This window comes from Melospiza melodia, chromosome Z (genome assembly GCF_035770615.1).
Source record: "Melospiza melodia melodia isolate bMelMel2 chromosome Z, bMelMel2.pri, whole genome shotgun sequence".
Classification (NCBI taxonomy): domain Eukaryota; kingdom Metazoa; phylum Chordata; class Aves; order Passeriformes; family Passerellidae; genus Melospiza; species Melospiza melodia.
Window position 1 is genome coordinate 32,676,528 of NC_086226.1, and position 20,058 is coordinate 32,696,585.

At 39.0% G+C, this 20,058-nt stretch overlaps 1 protein-coding gene and 1 long non-coding RNA gene across 4 annotated transcripts in view; one reads left to right on the top strand and one right to left on the bottom strand.

The window, feature by feature from the left end:
• ANKRD55 (ankyrin repeat domain 55) overlaps positions 1–20,058 on the bottom strand; it is a 46,699-nt gene that overhangs the window by 12,417 nt on the left and 14,224 nt on the right. For all 3 annotated transcript variants that reach the window (XM_063179935.1, XM_063179936.1, XM_063179937.1), the window contains 4 exons: positions 19,592–19,652; positions 15,824–15,952; positions 3,124–3,308; positions 1,326–1,493 (listed from right to left, as the gene is read on the bottom strand). In XM_063179935.1, the coding sequence (XP_063036005.1) occupies positions 1,326–1,493; positions 3,124–3,308; positions 15,824–15,952; positions 19,592–19,652 (543 nt within the window). The remainder of the gene's footprint in view (positions 1–1,325; positions 1,494–3,123; positions 3,309–15,823; positions 15,953–19,591; positions 19,653–20,058) is intronic.
• LOC134431768 (uncharacterized) overlaps positions 14,596–20,058 on the top strand; it is a 59,866-nt gene continuing 54,403 nt past the window's right edge. Inside the window, exon 1 of the long non-coding RNA XR_010031086.1 lies at positions 14,596–14,692. This is a non-coding gene — a long non-coding RNA (uncharacterized LOC134431768). The remainder of the gene's footprint in view (positions 14,693–20,058) is intronic.

Genomic DNA, 20,058 nt, shown 5'->3' on the forward strand with positions numbered 1-20,058 from the left:
CAAGATAATTACCTACACTAATGTTGTTGCCTTTTCCAAACTAGAAATGAAACTCAAGAGAATTTTAATATGGGAGGCAATATAAAAGTGGACCTTTGTTGAAGGTCTTCAGGAGCAGTTTTGGAAAGATGTCCAAAAGAGCCCACCGCCACAAGGGCGAGTACATTTTTATAGGTTTTAGGAAATTAGCATAATTGATAAAAAGAACCAATTAGGAGGATGGGTGGTGATGGAATTTCCCCCCGCCCCAGATCAAGCCCCTTCTCTGGAGCCCCTCTCTTGGTACTAGCTGTACTCTGTCCATGAGAATGTATCTCACAGAGTTGTTCTCAATCTTGGTAGCCAGGAAGAACCAAGACAGCATGGGGCCCTTGTCCCCCATGGGACTTGGAGCTCTGGAATTTATTTTGTCTTTCTGCCTAGGGAAAGGCCATGGAAAATTACTGGGAAAACTAGCCACTAGTACAATAGGCTACAGAGCTACAAATATAAGCACGATGAATGCAGAGAACATATAAAAAAAGCAAAACCAAAAATGGTGTCAGTATTGCTGTAGTGGTTTTGAGACAAAATTTTTGTTAATTTCTGACCTTCTCTAATACACAGAGTGCAGGAAAAAGGGAGAGGTAATATTACCTGTGTCTCACATAATACTAACTTCTGACTGGAAAGGAGGGGAAAGTGCAAAGAAATGGGGAGATAAATGTAAGTGCATACTTGAAGTAGAAGAATGGAAATTAATTAGACAACAGCTGCTGAAAAAGGAAGAATACAAAGAAAGGAAGACTGTAACCGGTAAGTCTTTTGTTATATTTTTTAACTGACAAGAACTCAGAATAAAAAAACACATCAAGGTAAAGAACTAAAGAAGGCTAGGATAATACTACCAAACCCTTACTCTGAGAAAGAAAACTTAAGATTTATTTTCTGTCAAATCTGCCTTTGTGTTCAGTCTATCTGTCCATCTGATTATATGAGCACACAGACAGCGTGCAGAGATTTCAAAGAAGTGCAAGTTACATATATCTGAGGGTTGAAATTATTCTGTTATACAAGTTTTCTACATGAAGGTGACTGAGCAAGAGCTATACACACTTGTTCATAGCCCTCTGCTGCTTGCTAGAGCAGTATTCAACCTCAGCGAAGAGTCTCTGTGAAGAGAACTGATTGTAATGATTCAGCATTGGTGGAATATGGAACAAATATTGCCTATGGATCAGGGAAACACCACTGAAGGCCCAAACCCTTCGGGAGTATTCAAAACCAAACAAATTTGTTTTCTAGTCAGTGGCAACATGTGAGCAAGACGTGAACTTTGCTTTTACCTGCTCTCCTGAGTCAGCAGCTTGATGCATGCCGTGTGCCCACAGTATATTGCATATGTCAGAGGAGTGTTTTCATTGATGTCTCGAGGGCTGCTGTCTATCCCCAGTTCTAGCAGTGTCTGCACACAGTCAGCTTTCCCTGCTGCTGCAGCCCAGTGCAAAGGAGTCCTACAGGAAAGGGGGAGTATCATTAAAATAGATGAATAGATTTACAATTGAAGCTATTAATGACATAGTGAGGTGTGCACAGGATATGCTTGTGCAGATTAATAATATACATTTTAAGAAATTCTCCAGCCAACTGCTGCAGCTGCATTTATTTAGTTGCAGATAAAGTTGACATGGGGCTGCAAAATGCTTATACCTTATACAATAGCATCTCTTCCACAGCTGGAATTGTACAGTAGGAAAAGTGACTGAAGTTTTCAGAGTAGAATTTGAAAAAAAAATTCATTGTCCACTGCATAGGGGCAAACTCTTCTCATCTTTACACCAACCACAATTAGCCATGGTTGGCAGAGGACTCTCCATGAAGGTAATTAGAGAAGCCTCTCCCAGATGAATGACAAGGACTGAACACATCTACCAGACTGCCACTTTGCCAGTTTCTGAGTTCTAGTACAGGCCCAGACCCAGAGCACATATAATTTCTTTGAATCTCTGCAGAAGAATCAAACTGATTTTGTTGTTGGCATAAAATCTGCATCCTGTATTTAGAAACTTTTGTCCTGTTTCCAAATTGTTCTTGTGAAAAACCTGAAAGCACAGACAACATCACAAAAGAAGTGTTAAGAATAAAAAAAAATAAAATTGAAAGTTTTCTTTCTATTCCTTTTCAGTCCCAGTGATTTCAGATTGGGTGCAATCAGAAACACAATAGAATGAAAATCTTATAGATATGTTTGTAGTGAAAAGCTTACCTTTTCCCTCTCTGAGTGTAACACATTCTGTGGAAATATCTGAGCACATGGAATAGATGGTCATGTCTTAATGGACTTTGAAATGTAGGCTTTGCTCCCTTTGCTCTTCTTTCCATAGAAACACAGCCTGCTCAACTACATTTTAATGATGTTTAGAAACTGCTCCAGAACCCTGTTCATTTTATTTCTGTTCCATTTTATTGCACTTTTCCATGAAGAATGATATTATTTTAAGTAGCTAAAGGCCTAAGCCAAGAAAACCTTGGCTTTTGATTCACTGAGCAGAATAATCAATGTGAATAGGTTCTCTTTGCATTAAATACATTTATGAGCAAAGTTCCAAGGAAGGTAGGTGTGGGGTGAAAAAGAGGAAAGATGACTCTTCTGTACTTATGAAATAGAGATTTAATTGCAGCAGAAATCACAGGTCTTTTCAGAATGGAAGGTGAGGTTCCTCTGGTCCTGTAGGAGTATGATATTTTCATCTTAAATACAACAAGAGAACACTGCCATTTCTTAAATAAAAATAACAGCAGCATCCTGGCTTCAAGTTGCAGGATCCTATTGTATTGTCTTAAAAATAATGTTCATTTTTGATTGAAAGAAACTTAAGTGAGTCATGGCAAAGTCCATACAGAAATAAGCTCTTTTTCTAGAACAAATAGAAAGCTAAATATAATTGTTTCTAGTCAGTTATGGTACTAAGTACAATACATGTGAGCTGGACGGGTTTGCAGTGTTTCTGAGCAAGCACAGCTCTCTGCGGAGTGCAGGGCATTACTAGGCCATGGCCTGTGAAACAGGAAACATGATTACAAGACAGAGCTGGTCTCAGGTTATTAGAAAGGGAGCAGCAATTTCAGAGTTTCCATGGTTACCTGTCATCCACATCAAGGGCCTGCAGGTTGCACTTTGGGACTTTAGCCAGCTCACTGATGATATCGCTGTAGCCTGCAGCAGCAGCAATGTGCATGCATGTTTTGCCATTCTCATCATCACAATTTATTATTGATGGTCCCTGCCAGTGGTCCAGAATGATGGAACACAGAATCCTGTTGCCACTCTGGAAGGAAGTTCAGAGAGGGAAAGTGTTTTACAATGGAGCTCACACCAGGCTGCATCTTCTCTGCTAGAGAATGCTAAATACAGTAATGCTATTCTTCTGTGTGTATACCAGAATCTCCAGATATAAAAGCCAAAATCTTCCAATCTCCAGCTGGGAATTGTGCTTACTTTATGAATTTTCTAAAACACTCTGAACACTGGAAAAATAATAAATAATGAACCACTGCAAATATCTCCAGAAGCTGTAGAGTGTAAATTACTTAATAGAAATTACTTGTGGTTTTCCCTGTTTTGCTAAGCCAGAGTCCAGAAACACAAACTTATATTTTCCAATAGAAATTTAGGGCTGAAAAGAACCTCAGAAAACCAACCCATATCTGTAAGTCTGTCTCAGTACACTTAGAAAAACCATGTCAAATATTTGTTCAAGTGCTTCTTGAAAACTTTCTTAGCTAGTTTGCTCTGGTGTCTGGTGTCTTAATAGAAAGTCGACGTTGTTCTCTAACCTGCAAATGAAATTGAACATTTTATATCCTACCTTAGTGGAAACAGAGCAAAAGAATTCATTACTTTTTTATAACAACAGAAACACAAGGTTGCAAAGGTCTTTCTGTATCATCAAATTCAATCTCTGCAATCACTTGAAGCTATGTTACATCATTCCTCTTATAAACTTTGTCCATTAAAGGCAATTAGGTTACTTTTGCCCCCATTACTCTCAAAGGAACACAGTTCAAGAACTTCTTTGTTTTTATGATCTGTATCTCTAAATTCTATTCACACTCAGGGCTGATTATATCCTTTTGTTCTGTTCCAGCATTATTATTTGGATTAAATACTCCTTTCCTCTTACTGGTACTTGTTCTTCAGATGTATTTATGGGCAATCATCACATCTCTTTTGAATTGTTCTCTTGCTGCTCTAACCAATCATGGTCTTTTAAAGTTTTTTTTTTTTTTTAAATATGCTTTCTGTTTCTCTCATTAACCTAGTAACCAATTTCCTATTGTGTTTTAGTTATGTTTCCTTGAAGAGAGATGATTAAAATGGTACTAGTCATACAAAGATGTTTTTGCCAGATCTTTTACAGTGACACTGCTCTTCCTTATTTGTGTTAGAAATACCTCTTTTAGTATGTCACAGAACAGCATTTGCCTCATTCACAGCTGCATCCCATTAGAAGCTCCTAGTCATTTTGGAATGACCCTTTGCACCTCAGTACTTCCTCAAGTTTTTTTCCAAGCATAGAGTTTCTAGTTTTGGGGAGGACCTTCTGTTACTAACACCAAAGTGCCTGACTTGTACATTTTATCTGATCCAATTTTGTCCCATTTATATTGCTCAAGATTTAAAGGTGATCCATAACCCTGTATGATATCCCCATTCCTTCCTGTTAGTCTTTCAGTTTTTTATTATGGGCAGATTTCATCACAAAGCTCCTGTATTATGCGTCAAGTTATTATGAAAATATTAAACAAGAGTAATATCAAGTCTTATCCCTGAAAGTAATTTCCTTCCAGCCTCTATTCAACATTTAATCATACTCTTGTTTTCTGGATTTTAAGATACAATTTCTTTTGCTTCTCTGTATTTTGTATCTTATTTTGTAAGATAGCTACTTATTCTAAATATATCTTTTAAAAATGGGTAGACATCCATTATCTCAAGACTCTACTATACACTTTTCCTCTCTGCTCTTGGGATTCAGCTTCCTGCCATATTTTGAACCATTGAGAGGATACATTCCAGGTCCCTGGAACATTGTGATCTCACAACTACTCAGTCCAGCTGAGAATTTCCTTAATCTATCAAAACATGTCCCTCTGAAATCAGGAATTTAGTTTTACATGTACTTTGCTTAATTTAGAGTCTAATCTTGATCATGTAATCCAAGCTTATTTTCTATGGCCAGCATTTTGTAACATCCTGATTAACCATGCTCAAATTAAGTTATGGTTGTCTGAATATCTAGGAAGAGGAGTGTTGATCCCCATATTCAGGAATACTGAGGTCCAATGAATAACTGTTGTTTTTATCGTCCAGTCCTTATGCCAGATAGCAATATCCTCCATACTGGTAATAATTCCCAGTTACATATTTTCATCATTAGCATCAGTGAAATCCCTAGTCACATTCAAGGCCAACTAAATCTAGAAGTCTATTACATACTTCTAGGACTACCATAATAAATATCTATGTGTTATCATCCTTCTCTAAGTCAGTTTTGATACAAAAAATAATTTACATTAGTACCTTACTACTTCTGTATTCATGTTCCTAGTTACTATTCCTCCAGTTTTACGCTGTCTTGCTAAGTCCAAATTTCACACCCTGCAGCTGCAGTTTCAGTCCCTCCATGTTCTTGCACAACTCTTAGCATTCACATAAGAAATTTCCCACTTTTCTGACTGGCATTTTATACTTTTACAGACTGTTCTGTCTCCCACCAATCTTCTGTTTTCTAGACTAAACAAACAATTTCAACTGCCCCGTGCAGGTCATGTTTTCCAATGCACTTATCATACTTGGTGCTTGCTTTTGGCCTATTTCCAGTTTGTCTACAGTTTCTTTCAACCCTGGCACTCCAAACAACACAATTATCCAGCAGAGGCTTCTCTCCTGACATTGAAAATGACTTCCTGCAGCCCACATGTACCATATGTCTGTTAATATATCCCAGAACAATGTTTGTTTGATTTATATCAACACCATAACCTAAACTCTTACCACTTTTGTAATCTGCTAGTCTATTACTCTTAATTTTGCACAAAACCCTTTAATTTTTTCACAATTCCGTATACAGTGTTATTTTATTAATTCCTACAATTTCTCAAAATATTTTTGAATTTCATCCTTAGCCATGAAGTACTTGATGTCCCTGTAATTTGATTTTCACTGTGGGTTATATGTGTGCGCTGTATTTTGACACCTCATTATGGAACAAATAAAAACATTCCTATGATACACCCCTGATTGGACAGTCTATGAGATATTCACCTCCAAAGATTATCTGAACTGTCTTGAATGTGGCTGATAGAGAATATATGATGTGTGATACAAGTCTCTGGTTGATTTTGATGGCATCACTCCTTCTTATTCCCCTGTGGGACATCTTGGAGAGAGTTCTATTACAGCAAGTTGTGCCTATAAAAATTGTGTTATTGATGTTAGTCAATGTGATTAAACTTGCATTAAACTTCTCAAATGAGAAAGGAACAAAGAATTAGACTTTTAATGACCACTGTATTTGCCACATGCTTAGCAAGCTTTCTGTGCCATGTGATGAGCTTTATCTTGTCACTTTTCCAGAATTTTTGTGTTTTATTACATGGGATTAAAATGATTAATTGATGTTCAAACATACTATACCTTATTAGGTATAGAAGCCTCTTATCTGAGGAAGCAGTAATTGCTTTGAAGATGGCTATAAAAATTCTGCCTCATTTCAACAATTCAATCAAATTGTTACTTCCATTTTCTAAGTGATCAAGAATATTTCCTAATATTTGAACTTTCTGCTGCATGAGATTTCTGGGCGACTGCTTGGTGGCTTTCCAGTTTTCTCTTCTTAGGAATGCCTTCTTATCTTTAAATTCCTCTTGACTCTTTTGAAATTGCACTCAAAATTCTCCAAAAATGCTTACAGAGCCCTTATTCTGAGATTGATAGCTTTGAGCTGTGGTCACCAAAAATGTAGTGTTCCTGTGGTAAATTTACCGCAGTACTATTGTTAGACCAGGATGTTCTCTGGTAAATTTACCATAGGAAAATTATGTGTTTTTGTAACCTTACTGTACGCATCACTAAATTTCATGTTCCCTTTTTGTATTCAAATTCTTTACAGCAGAGATTAAAATGTTCTCAGAGATTATTAGTAATTTTTGCTATTTGTTTTTGTTTTTTTGTTTCTAAATAGTTTTGCAGGACTTTTCCCCACCCCTCCCCTGCTCCTCCCCCAGGACTTTTTTGTCCCATCTCACACTTTTATCTGCTTCCACCCATTATTGATTCTCCTCAGTGAAATTTTCTTCCTTCGATCCCTTGTCTCAATTAAACATACTTTATTGTTCCAGGGTGACTTTACTTGTCTCAAACCAGGATATTTATGAAGAAGAAATCTCCTAAAGCCTGTATGCCTGAGCCCCTGTAAGAAAATCTCTGTGCTTTATGCAAATCTTTGTCTGAGATTTGTATCATCTCCAGACAATGGCAAACAGCCAAATCACTAACAGATATTTAACTCTGACACTTGATTACAACTCTGGTTTCTATAAGTTGGCTAATGAGAGTCAGACTTCTGAGAATTGCGTCTCTCAGTGCTTTCCAAATAAGAAAATAATTATTCTAATTATTCCAGAAGTATCTATCTAATCAAGTACCATGAGGAGAATCTCAAACCTCTGTGACACTTTTCCAGTTTTGACACTTTTTTCAGCTATGTCTACTCAATTTATCCTCATTGTTACTACAATCATGGTTCTTACATTTCAGCCCTTTCTATGTCCAACTGATAAGCAGAACAATAATTTTACTTAGAAAGTTTCTTGCCACTTTCATAATATTTTACCATAGCATTACATTTTATTCTGCCAGGTTTTCAGTGTCAATAAACATTGAGAAGTTTGTTTTTTGTTTACACTGCACTGTATAGATGGCTATTTTTTCCCCTCTTCAGAATATTCTAGCAAACTAGATAATGGGTTGTCAAGGAGGAGTCATATGAAAGGAGTCTGCTAAGCCTTCAACCAGTAATGGAGAGATGGGATGGGTAGAGGAACAAGCTATGGACCACTAAACTGGTCTCACGAAACCCAGATAAAATACTTTTCTACCAAGTAAATGCCTCTGGAGATTATATGGTTAGGTCGTATTAGTTCTCTTATATTTCCTGTCCGTTTGCATTAGCATGCAGTTTAAAGCTTTCTTATATGTACAGCCATCTTTGTCAGGGAAGTCCCCACTAGAAGCTCTTGATGTGGCTTCTTATCATTAGCACTGAACTTTAGGTCTGCCTGTGTTTTCCTCTTTTCCATTCTGTCATTTTCTGATTTCTCAGTTATGAACTCAAAGCTACCCCTGAGCAGCTTGAGATTTTTAGCATTATTTCACTCCTTTCTGCAGCAACAAACAAATACTGTCACCATTGCACTACTCTGGGAGGTAACTCACTTTTACAAAAAAAAGCAAAATTAATTACATTTACAAAAGTACTTCTAGCTTCCTCCTGGAAACTATCCCTGGGTGCCGTTTGAGTTTTATGTTAGAGAATCCCTTTTGTCTTTCCTCTTATCCTTCACAAACAGACACACATAGTATACTTTAATCTGAAATCAACTGTAACACCAGCAGGACCATTAGAAAATAAAACAGCCAAATGAAATAAAAATCTTTTTCCCTTTGCTGAAATAAGGAAACATGAGCCATTTAAAGTATTTTTGAGCAACCTATAGCAAAATTTGAACAAATAACTTGTCTGTGGACTTTTTCCTTTATAACCCTAGATGAAACTATTATGTTGGTAAATACATTTTTCCCTTCAAATAACTTTTTAACCTTTTTCTTTATTCTAAAATTCAGTATTTACCAAAAGCAGAAGCCATTCCACATTATTTTCCACATGGTTCTCTTGACTGGATCTTGAAAAGCCTTGGTCTTTAACTCAAGGCTATTCTGGCAGAAACTGTGTTTAGTTACAGCTATACTGGCAAAACTCAGCTGTTCTTCCAATACGTTCTTTTCCCTTATGTGATTAATTTCACTGATGTGCCATTTTCCTCATATTCACAGGCAGAGCACTGGAGCAGTGCATCACATCATTACTTTTATTGTAATATGATTTAGAACTCCACTCTAGAATCAGAGCAAGATAAATGTTGCATCAGCTGTGAGGATAAGTCAGGTTGGAATGAGATATTAAGGCAGTTCTCAGAAATCTATCTTGTGGTAGGTGCGGTGTCTGCTGTTTTAAGGATGGAGAATGCCAGACTCAAAAACAGAGACATAATGTTGCTTCTAGTCTGCAGCAAACAGTGCTGTGGGAAATGTCCTTATATTGGCAGTTTGGCTTACTGAAGAGTTTTGCACACATGCATCGAGGACTTCCAGCACCTCCCTCTTCTGCACCCAAGATGAGACAAAGCTAAGAAATGGAAACACCTTCACTCTACCTAATTTCCTGGCTGCTAGATAGCTGAACTTGGCAGTGGGGAAGTGAGCAAAAATTCAGAGCACCCTGTGGATTTTCTACCCTGAGAGGACACGGAAAACTGGTCTCTGTGATGAGGAAAGAAGCAAGTCATAATATCATCTTCATCTTACCTCCTGCCAGAGAAACTGTGCCAGAGATTCCCTGAATGCAGCCCAGGCACTTCACAGAGTGTGTTTCTTATGGCAAACCAATACAAATTAACAACTCCTCTGACACCACTGTAGATATATTGGTGAGACTTAGTCAGCTCAGAGAGAAGCTCATTCGTCTTCTCCTCACCCAAGTGCTGCAGCTTTACACACCCACTGAGACAGCATCTCTGCAGAGTCAGAGCAACCCAGCTTGGCTTGACTTTGTGGCACTGTGGGAAAGAAAATGTGTTGTTGTACAGGAAAGTCCTGTGGTCCTCAGAGCATTGCTGCCTCTGGTACAGCTAAGGCATTTAAAATATTTTTAAAATATTTTTCCTTTTAGCAGCCTTCATGTGTGTTGGAAAAAAGTACCGAATGACAAAGGCAGTCATGGAGGCATGATTCCGGCTATCACATGTCCCTGCCTCTCCAACCCTCTCTTTGCTCAAACAAAACCCTTCATGAAACACTGGCCAAGTCTCTCTGAGAATTTATTTTCCCTTGGAGTCTAAGTGCATATGATTTATTGTGTAAATGACTATGACTATGACTAAAATCACATGGCAACTTTCCCCTGCTATTGCATTGTTGCAAGGACTGATTTCTCCAAATGAGCTGTTTACATGCTTTGGAAAAGAGGTAATTTTTTTAAATCTGCAGAAGAATAAGGATTTATTCTATCAGAGAAATGGAAGTATTTGTCTTCAAGTGCCTTTTTGTCAGGCATAGGAGATCAGGACATGTATAGATATGCAAGAAATGTGTTGCACATACATTACTCATATTCTGGCATCCACTGTGCAGTTACACATAGACTGTGCGCTGGGAAGAGGTCTGGCAATTATTCTGTACCTACCTACAGGATCTGCCCAAGACAAATTCCTGCTAAGCTCAGTGGGAATTCTGCAATTGATTACCTCAGACATTTGATTGGCGTGAACAATTACATTGTCTGTGGCATGCTCACACTTGAAAGACTTACTTTTTTATTATTTATTATTTCAGTAAGAGTTTTTCTGATGTTCTGGCTTTGAGTTTTTATATCAATACTGCAAGTCTGCAGAAGATACAAAACTGGGAGGAGCTCCTGACAACCTCCAAGGCAGGGAGGCTCTGCAGAGAGACCTTGATAAATTAGAGAGAGAGGCAACCATCAACCATGCAGAGTTCAACACAGGAAAGTGCCAGATTCTGCACCTGGCATGGGGCAGCCCTGGATGTACAGACAGGCTGGGGAACGAGAGGCTGGGCAGCAGTGCCATGGAAAGGGCCCTGGGGCTCTGGTCCATGGCAAGCTGAACATGAGCCAGCAGTGCCCTGGCAGCCAGGAGGGCCAAGCGTGTCCTGGGGGCATCAGGGACAGCATCAGCAGCCAGGCAAGGGAGGGGATTGTCCTGCTCTGCTCTGCTCTGCCCTGGGGCAGCCTCACCTCCAGTGCTGGGGGCACTCCTGGGTGCCACAGTATAATCAAGTCACTAAACTACTGGAGAGCATCCAAAGGAGGGCAATGGAGATGGTGAATGGACTTCAAGAAAGCTGTATGAGGAACAGCTGAGGTCACCTGTTCTGTTCAGCCTGGAGGAGACTGAGGGGAGACCTCACTGCAGTTACAATTTCCTTATGAGAGGAAGAGGAGGGGCAGACAGGCCTCTTTCTCTGTGGTGACCAGTGACATGATCCAAGGGAATGGCCTGAAGCTGTGTCAGGGGAGGTTTAGGCCGGATATCAGGAAAAGTTTCTTTACCCAGTGGGTTTTTGGGCACTGGAACAGGCTTCCCAGGGAAGCAGTCACAGCACCAGCCTGCCAGAGTTCAAGAAAGTTTGGATAATGCTCTGAGGCAGAGGTGTGACTCTTGGGGTGACCTGTGCAGGGCCAGGAGTTAGACTTGATCCTCGTGAGTCTCTTCAGCTTATTCTGTGACAACTTAAAATGAAGAAATAGTTTACAGCTACATAAAAAATGAAGCAGCACTTAGGAACATCCTTCAGCACTGGAATTTAGTTGTCTGTACCAAATAATTCTTAAAATCCTCCCTGGCATTCTTTAGGCCTGGGTCAATTAATACTTTCCCTACCAGTTGCTGGAGCTAAAATGGGTACCAGATCATTGCCAGTAAGTGGTCTGTGTATGAACATCCTGCTTGGGTAAGAGAGTATAGCAGTAGGGACACAGGTTGTCCCATGATAGTTTGCCTCAGTGCCAGAGCCAACACTCAAGCACATTTAATTCACTTTTTTAGACAGTGTCACAAATATTTAGGGCACTTAATGGAAAAAGCTTCTGCTGGTATTAAAGCAAGTTTATTTCTTACTCAAAACTATTTGCAAATTCTTCTATCTTGTTTTGCGACTTGACAGCTCACTCTGTAGATCCCTGCTGCTATGTAATGTTCCAGGCTCCACAAGCAAGAGTTGTACCATTGCTAGAATGACAATATTTACAAAAGAAGGTGATTTTAAAAGTGTATATTTAAAAAATGAAAGTTGAATATCTTTTTGACTTGTTTGTTAACAGTCAAAAATGTCTTTAAAGCTTAGCGACATAAAAAAGGAAATCGCTATTCCTCCTTTCAAGCCATCTTTAGAAAACTGCATGAAACAAGGAGAAATGAAGTACAACTTTGCAGGGAAAGAAGTCTCTCTGAAACCAAGTGAAACAGTGAACCTTGCCCAGCAAATGCACCTTTTCTGGTCAGTCCAACAACAGACATATCTGCAGCAGAGAAACACTCACTGGGTTTTAAGATGGCTTTGGAAGTCTCTCTGAATTCTTCCACTGTATGTAGCCCACATGAAAAAATTGGATGCTGGGCAGAGAGAAGGAGAGAAGTGATCCCTTGGGAGAGATTCTGAGCCACGACTCATTTCTCTGGCCCCTTCCTCTGCTCTGGCTGGATAGCCAGCTGTGTCCTCAAGATGTCCTGCAGCAACAGAGACATTCCTTCCTAGAGATCCTGGCATTTAAGTGTGCTTTCACCTTCCAATCAATTATAGAGAAACTGCGGTGCTTGGCCAACCAAACACAAATTAATACTTATGCATTTCCTTTACAGTGTGTTTTATATATACAGGTATTTCACTCTCCTCTCTGGAAACAGAGGAATGAAATAACTGCATTGTTGCTATGGAACAAATACTCTGGCTTCCAATTTTTTAAAACTTTACACTCCAAATCAGCCTATTTAAAAATCATAGGCACGTCTCCCCATGGCAGATTGTTATTTTTAATAGCTTCTTTCTAGTTGCATTCTTTTTATTCCTACAGGTTTGAATTTCTTTACTTAAAAAAAAAATCTGATTTTTTTTTGTGTTTCTTTTAGTAGAAAACTGGTATTTTCATGTAATCATTTGACTTTGGGAGCCAGAGACTGAGAACAAGACAAAGAAAATTCTGGTAAAAATGATGACAACTGGCAAGGCAATGTAGCAAGATTCCAAATCTTCCCAGGCTGCTTCCAAGGTACTATTAATAGTGTTATAGTACAGAACTGTGTAGCATCATAATGCATGCTGTACGGTATATTTTATATTATATTTTACCAGGATTTCAATAATACCATTATGTAGAATTGTTAGAATGGCTTTACCCTTTGTCCCTGTATCATTTACAGTTTTGTATTTCAAAAGTGTGTTTCCTTTTCACTACAGTAATTAATGGTAGCTGAAGTGAAAGGAGAGAAATACCTCCTGAGACACTTTTAATAGGCCTGTCTGCACCAGCACATAGAATACTGCATGTGTAAAAAATGTGACATGAGATACTCTCATACCAAACAGTAATGATCAGTGTTTTTGAAACTGATACATTTGCACTTGAGATGTGAACTTGAATGGCAGGAGACTTGAGTTTTTCTCAAAAGAGCAGGCCTTGGTGTGGGCAAGGTCAGTCTGGCTACATGGATGGGACTGATCATCCCACAATGCCTGATGGAAGACAAAGTCACACACGTGCAGTCTTGGAAAGAGTCAGCACGGAACAATGATTTCATATGAAATATGCCTCATGCTCATGAATTTGGGTTTGAATGGTGGGCAAAGATTTTCGTATGGTCCTACTGTGTGTTTCAGCCCAATGTGAACAAAGTGCCTCTTTCCTGCAACTTCTGAAACAAGTTTCTGTGCAGTGACTGGTCTTCCCCTCACTGCATTTAAAAAAAAAAAAGAAATTAAACACAGGGCCTTATTCAGCCAAAAATAACCCCTGCAGCTGTACTGCCTGAGCTCTGTGAGTCTCTTGTTCTCTGAAGATATTTATACAATTCTTAAAGGAAAAATATCTCCTTTCCAGCAGTCACAGAGGAGAGGAGGCAATTAGACATAACTATGATCCCATCCAGGAGAGCTGTTGTTCTGTTCTCTGTCACAGCAGAGAAAGTTGTGCCTGTCCACAGTATCCAAATCTCCTGGGCCTAAATGGGCAGCAGAGAGCACTGGCTGCAAGTTGTTGTTTTCTTGGCCAAGAGTTTTCTTATTTGAGTAAGAGAAATGTAGAAATGTGAACAGATCTATTTCATGCTCTGGAATTTCAAATGCCACTTCTGGACCTAGAAAGTGGAGAAGCATGTGGAAGGAAGAAGTAACTTAAAGGGTTTCACAGCATAAATCTCACAATAAGGGAAAAAGGGGTGTGCGTGTGTCATTCTGCACACTTCCTCTTGATTTCCGGGAGCAGCTTAAAGGAAAAGAGGGCATTTGTGAGTTCCTTCCACCTGAGGCCAAGTGGGTTTTGTGCAGTTTCCGTTTCCCCATTTCTCAAGACTTTTTCTGCACATTTGTGAGAGAAGTGTGGAGGTGAGATTTAACAATGGAATTAAATAATGAAACATACAAAAAACTGAATCAGGGAAAGCTTTCCCCTCTAGAAAGGAGGGAACTCTGAGGGTTATAAAGTGGATTCACTTTTGTCTTTCTGTTTGTCAGACAGGTTGTCCCCAGACCTATGATATAGACCACTGGCTATCATGCAGGAGTTGGCATGGGATTCAGATGTTTCCCACTGGAAGCAGACAGAACTGGAATAAGCGTGGTGAAAATGCACAACAGGTAGTATAGTAGATACCTTTAATCTTCTAATGCAAATAACAAGTCCAATTTAAGACTGATTAGGATTAAAGAAGAACAAAATTTTTGAAATAGTACCAGTTTCAGAGGTGAAAATATACCTGTTCAAAATATCCTTCAGAAAAAAAAAGTTAGGCCTATTATATGTTAATCCTTTTTGTGAGGCTATGGTTGAAGATTGTTTGTTCAGATGTCCTTACCTGTAATAAATATTGTATATGGCAGTTCAGAATTTCAAATTTCCTTGGTGACACTTCTTTTAAGAAGAGAAAACTTAGACCAAAAGATGAGAATGCAAACATTTGGTAATTGTATGAAAAGGTTGCTGGATCTTTGTGGTCCTATTTTGGTTTGTGATCTTTGTGATTTCTATTTTGGTTTACCTGTTGTGCATGCGTTTTGAACATTGATACCTGAATTTGCTATGCTTAGAGAGCACTTGAAAACATACAATTTCATCCAGGCAGTTTTCTGCACTAAACTAGGAATACCAATAAATTATGCTGTATTTGACTTATCGCTTATTAACACAATTACATAATACAGTTTTTAATGCCATATTAAACCTGTATGGTTTGTTTCTCTAATGATGGCCTGAGTATTTGACAATGCTCTTTTGCACATGAGATAGAAACACACAGTTCAACAGGAAATGTGTTTAGCTCCATGTCTTCTCTAGTCTCCAGAGAAGCAGGGTCTCAACCCTTCAGATAATTCTTTCATAGCTGTAGCTCTTAAAATATGTTTTCACTTGTGCTTATGCTATCTTATTCCCAAAGGCCTTTGGTAAGTAAGCTGCTAGTTTATGCAACCCTGATTTCGTGAAAATAAAATAGGCACAAGTTCAACATGAAGCATACACATAGTCCCACTTGAGATAAATGAAAACTTTGGGGCAACAGGGCTATGCTTCTATTAGGTATGCCTTGGTCTCCAAAGAAGATGCTAGATCCTTGATCTATACTCACTGGCAAAACGCTGGGGCTTAGTGGGCATTTTTAGCATCCAATTTCCTTGTTCCACAGCCCAAACTACTTCCTTAGGAGTATTTAGGACAGCGCAATAGCCAACTCATTTCAATAAACATCCCACTGGGGGCGTGTTGTGGCTCACCTGTACGGCCCAGTGCAGAGCTGTTTTGAAGTCCTTGTCCACCAGAGTTGGGTCTGCTCCCTTGTGCAGCAGAGTCTGGGTGTGCTGGGGTCTGTTGTGGAATGCAGCCCAGTGGAGTGAAGTCATTCCCTGCAAGCCACAAACCCAGAGGGCAAATTATTGTCACTCATAGGAGCACCCTTTAAGTCTATGTAGATAAGCTAGGCAGCCCTGAAACCATCCAGGGTGGACACATTCTTCCCTCTTCACCCTGATTTGAAATATTTAGTAGCAGCTTCTGAATTAGTGGAGTCACGAGGGGGAACCAAGCAATTAGCTTTTTGGAATTGCTACAGAAAATGGATACAAACACAAATGCTTCCTCCATATGTGCCTACAGCCTGTAGTAACACGTGGTCAAGGCCATGATGGCTGGGGGGACAGTTCCTCCCTGCTCAGCTTGAATCCTGCAAGAAAAGCCTGGCTTAGGCTGGTGTCTTGGCATTACACAGTATGATGTTTGTACTTGGTCTTATCTTTGATCCAAAAAAAATATTATAAGCTATTACTGCAGCTGGCACTTGTCAGCAAGCTAAAGAACTGACAGAGTGATGCCCACAAAAAAGTCACAATATAAACATTTATATATTTACTCTTCAGGGAGAAAACAAAGCAAATGGTAGGTTATTCAGCTGCATTTCTATTCCATCTTAGCTACATCCAGTCAGTCTTAATAGATCAGAGAATTCATGGCCTATATTTGCACCTTCAGGATTCTTAAACTCACCTGTATTTTACTCTATATCCATAATAATTAAGAATTTCCTGCATAAATTGACTAATTTATTATGTTTCTAACAAATTTCTAATATTTTCAGGTGCGGCAACGTTTTCCTTTCGGTAGGTGCTGTTTTCTCTCTTATGAGAAAAAATGCATTTCAAGGGTCTTGCCTGATTTCCAAAAGGATAAAAAGTATAAAAAAAAAAAAAAGAAAAAAAAAAGTTGAGTGGAAAAGCAATTAAAACTTTAACTAGAACCCCAGTAAAGCCAGTTGGAAACAACCCAGGTAAAGTATGAGCTATATTGATGCAGACAGCTTATCAGTGCATTATAGTGGAAGCTGTTTGCAGTGATTTTCTGACTAAAAGCCTGAATGCCATGGCATTAATTTCTCTCACTCATCACACATCTTCTAAGACTTTTAAGTTCCCCTGTGGCCTAAGTATGGGTGATAACAAAACAAAGCAGTTGAATGAGAGCAGTTTTGGTTTTACTTAGGGTTTGCAAAGCTTAATCATGGAGGTTTCAGTTTTGTAACACCAAAACTAAGGGTAAACTCCTGCACCAACTGAAATTAATGGGAGCTCTGCCATTTACGTCAGTAGACATGAGGGGCCTAGCACTGTTGATGGACACACATTATCTGTGAGGCATCAGAGAAGTGATTTCCAGCTGGGAAATGAGTACAGGTCCTGGGGAGCATGCAAATCACTGAAGAAGAGAAACTACAGCGTACTAGGCCATCTTTCTGTTATCCTCTCTCATTGTGTTGATATGGCCAAGAAAAAAAATCCTTGAAAAATCAGCTTTCTCTCTGTTTCTACTGTGGTAGCCAGCAGAATCAGCTGTAAGATAAGAGTGTAAAACTGTGGATAGTTTTCAAAAATCGCTATAGTACAACGACAAAACTCAGAGAGATCAGTAGCGGATGCTTAGTGCAAAAATATAAGGAACAAGGCTTGACAATATACTGCCACCTAATATTTTGGTAATCAGATTAGAGACTTCATATGAAATCTTGCCCTCTAAAAGGTAATGATGCATTTTCTGAAAAAATATTTATTTTAATTTTCTTTGAAATTTTTGATAATTTTTGTAGAAAATGGTAATTTTTGTAGAAGTGTCCATTTTTTTATATGCAAAACCTCCAGACCAATTAATAATAATTCCCTTTTCATTTCCACACCATTTATGATATCACAGACTTATATCATCCCTCTGATGTAGTTGCCAAGCTCAAAGTCCTGTTACAGTTAGTATGCTCTAGTTAGCCTGCCCATGTGAGAACGCTGCTCTGTAACTATTATCATCTTTGTAGTCCTTTTTCTGTTCCTTTTCTTGTACATCTTTTTTCAGCTTACTCTTGTAGCCATTGTGGCTGTACAAAGGATTCAAACAGAGCTTCCTGTTTTCTTCTCCGTTTCCTTTCTAATATTCTGTGCATTCCATGCGTCCTTTCGGAGCACCCGGCTGAGCAAAGAGCACTGAGCTGTTTGTCGCAGCAGCTCGCTCCCACGGGCTTTCTGCAGCCCTGCCCACCCCATCTGCGCTGGGTGATACCACCCTGGAGTGGCATCTGTAGGTAAACAAACTGCTGTTCTCAAATGGAAACATGAGAGTGGTATCAGAACTGCCACAGCTGAAGGTCCAGCAGAAAAAAGTCTTAGAGGTGAGATGGACAAACAACTTCACATTCATAAAAAATAAGGAGCAATATGGGAGATAAAAAGACAAACCCCAATAAATGGTTGTGAGAAATATAGTGGGACACTTGTTTTGCTCAGATTCAAGGCTTTTACAGGGAATGTTTCTTCACATTGTCATCTCACAGGCTTCACTAATAAACCCACAGAAAGACACGGTTGTGGAAGCTATGAAACCTCCAGATGTATTTCTTATTGTTTATGTGTTCATGCATTCATCAGGGTGATTTTCTCAAGAGTCAAATGGGAAAACTGAAGTGTTTTACTTATGCCAAGAGAACAGCTCTGTTAGCTGCAATCATTTATTAGGATCCACATTTTTCAAAAAACATGAGTATTCAGGGCTTAATACTGACACTTGAACAAATATATTGTCAGTGCCAAATGACAATGAGATGGACTAAAAGTTCCAAATTGCATGTAGCAGTGCATTACAGCAAAATATTCTGGTTTGAAATGATGATCCACCATTCCATGCAATTCATTAGTAACGTAGTTCTACATCAAGACAATGCATGTGTCTGGTTTAGAGTGTTGTGAGCAGGGTCTGCAAAACTTTCAGTGGGTAAGAAAGAGAAAAATATACAGCCCTCTGGCCATTCTGACTCTGTGGAAAAGAGACACATCCTTGAGCAACTGTCAAAATGAATAGAAACATATGAAAATACACTCAAAATTTCTCTTGTGTCTTGGCTTCTCTATTTGGAGAAAAACATGTGGGAAGTTAACTCTTTCCTATGTACGATGTACGTACATGCAGGACACAACTCCATAATGGAAGAAAACAGCACCAATTTTTGTGCTTCCATGACTGTTCTGTGTAATGCCAGCTCTCTGATACTTTTTGTGAGAACAGGAGTTGAATGGTGGGATCAAGGAATCATTGAATAATAGAATAGTTTGGGTTGGAAGGGATCTTAAATATCATCTGGTTCCAACCTGCCTGCCGTGGGCAGAGACACCTTCCACTAGACTAGACTGCCCAGAGCTCCATCCAGCCTGGCCTTGAACACTTAGGATTGGTAAAGGTGAAGACTTGGTCCAGTGTCTAACTTCAGAAGAATAAAGGGAAATTCTTGTCTTGACAAATAATTAAGAGATGGATTCAAGGTACCTCATAGCTGCCTCAATAGAGGGAAGCTTTATTAGCCTACAGGTGCATAGTACATAGAAAGAAGAAAGAGATAATATTTTGCAGAGTTTACAAAAGCATTATAGAAAATTTTGACTTAGCCTTATTGTAAAATTGAACAGTTCTATGCTTCCAGTGCCAAGGACTGCGATTTGTAGCACAAGCTCACTCACCTCATTGTCCTGGTGATTAATTTCACTAAGATTTGACTGCTGCAGGAGCAAGCTCAGAAGCCTGTGGAAGCAATGATACAATCAGTGTTTTGTACTCCTGACTAAACTTGAAAAACCGACAGTTTTTAAAAAACAAAACGTGCAATTTCATGAAAAATCAGTATTAGCGATTGGCACAGGTCAGAATCTTAGGTCTCAGCTTTGTCATATGAGCAAAACAAATTGGACTTTAAGGCTTATGGAAACAACAAAAGTTTAGAGTTTGGAATTATAAGAAGATCCACTCAGAATAACTCTTATGCTGACTGCTGGGCTAGAATCAGAATGTAAAATACTGTACATGTGTGCAGGTTTTGGTAGCTTAGGAATTTGCTGCCAACATATTTTATAATGTCCTAAGTAACAGAGATGCCAGCTTCTGTAAGGATTTTTCACTCTATTTAACTCTCGGAGTAATGTGATGTAGT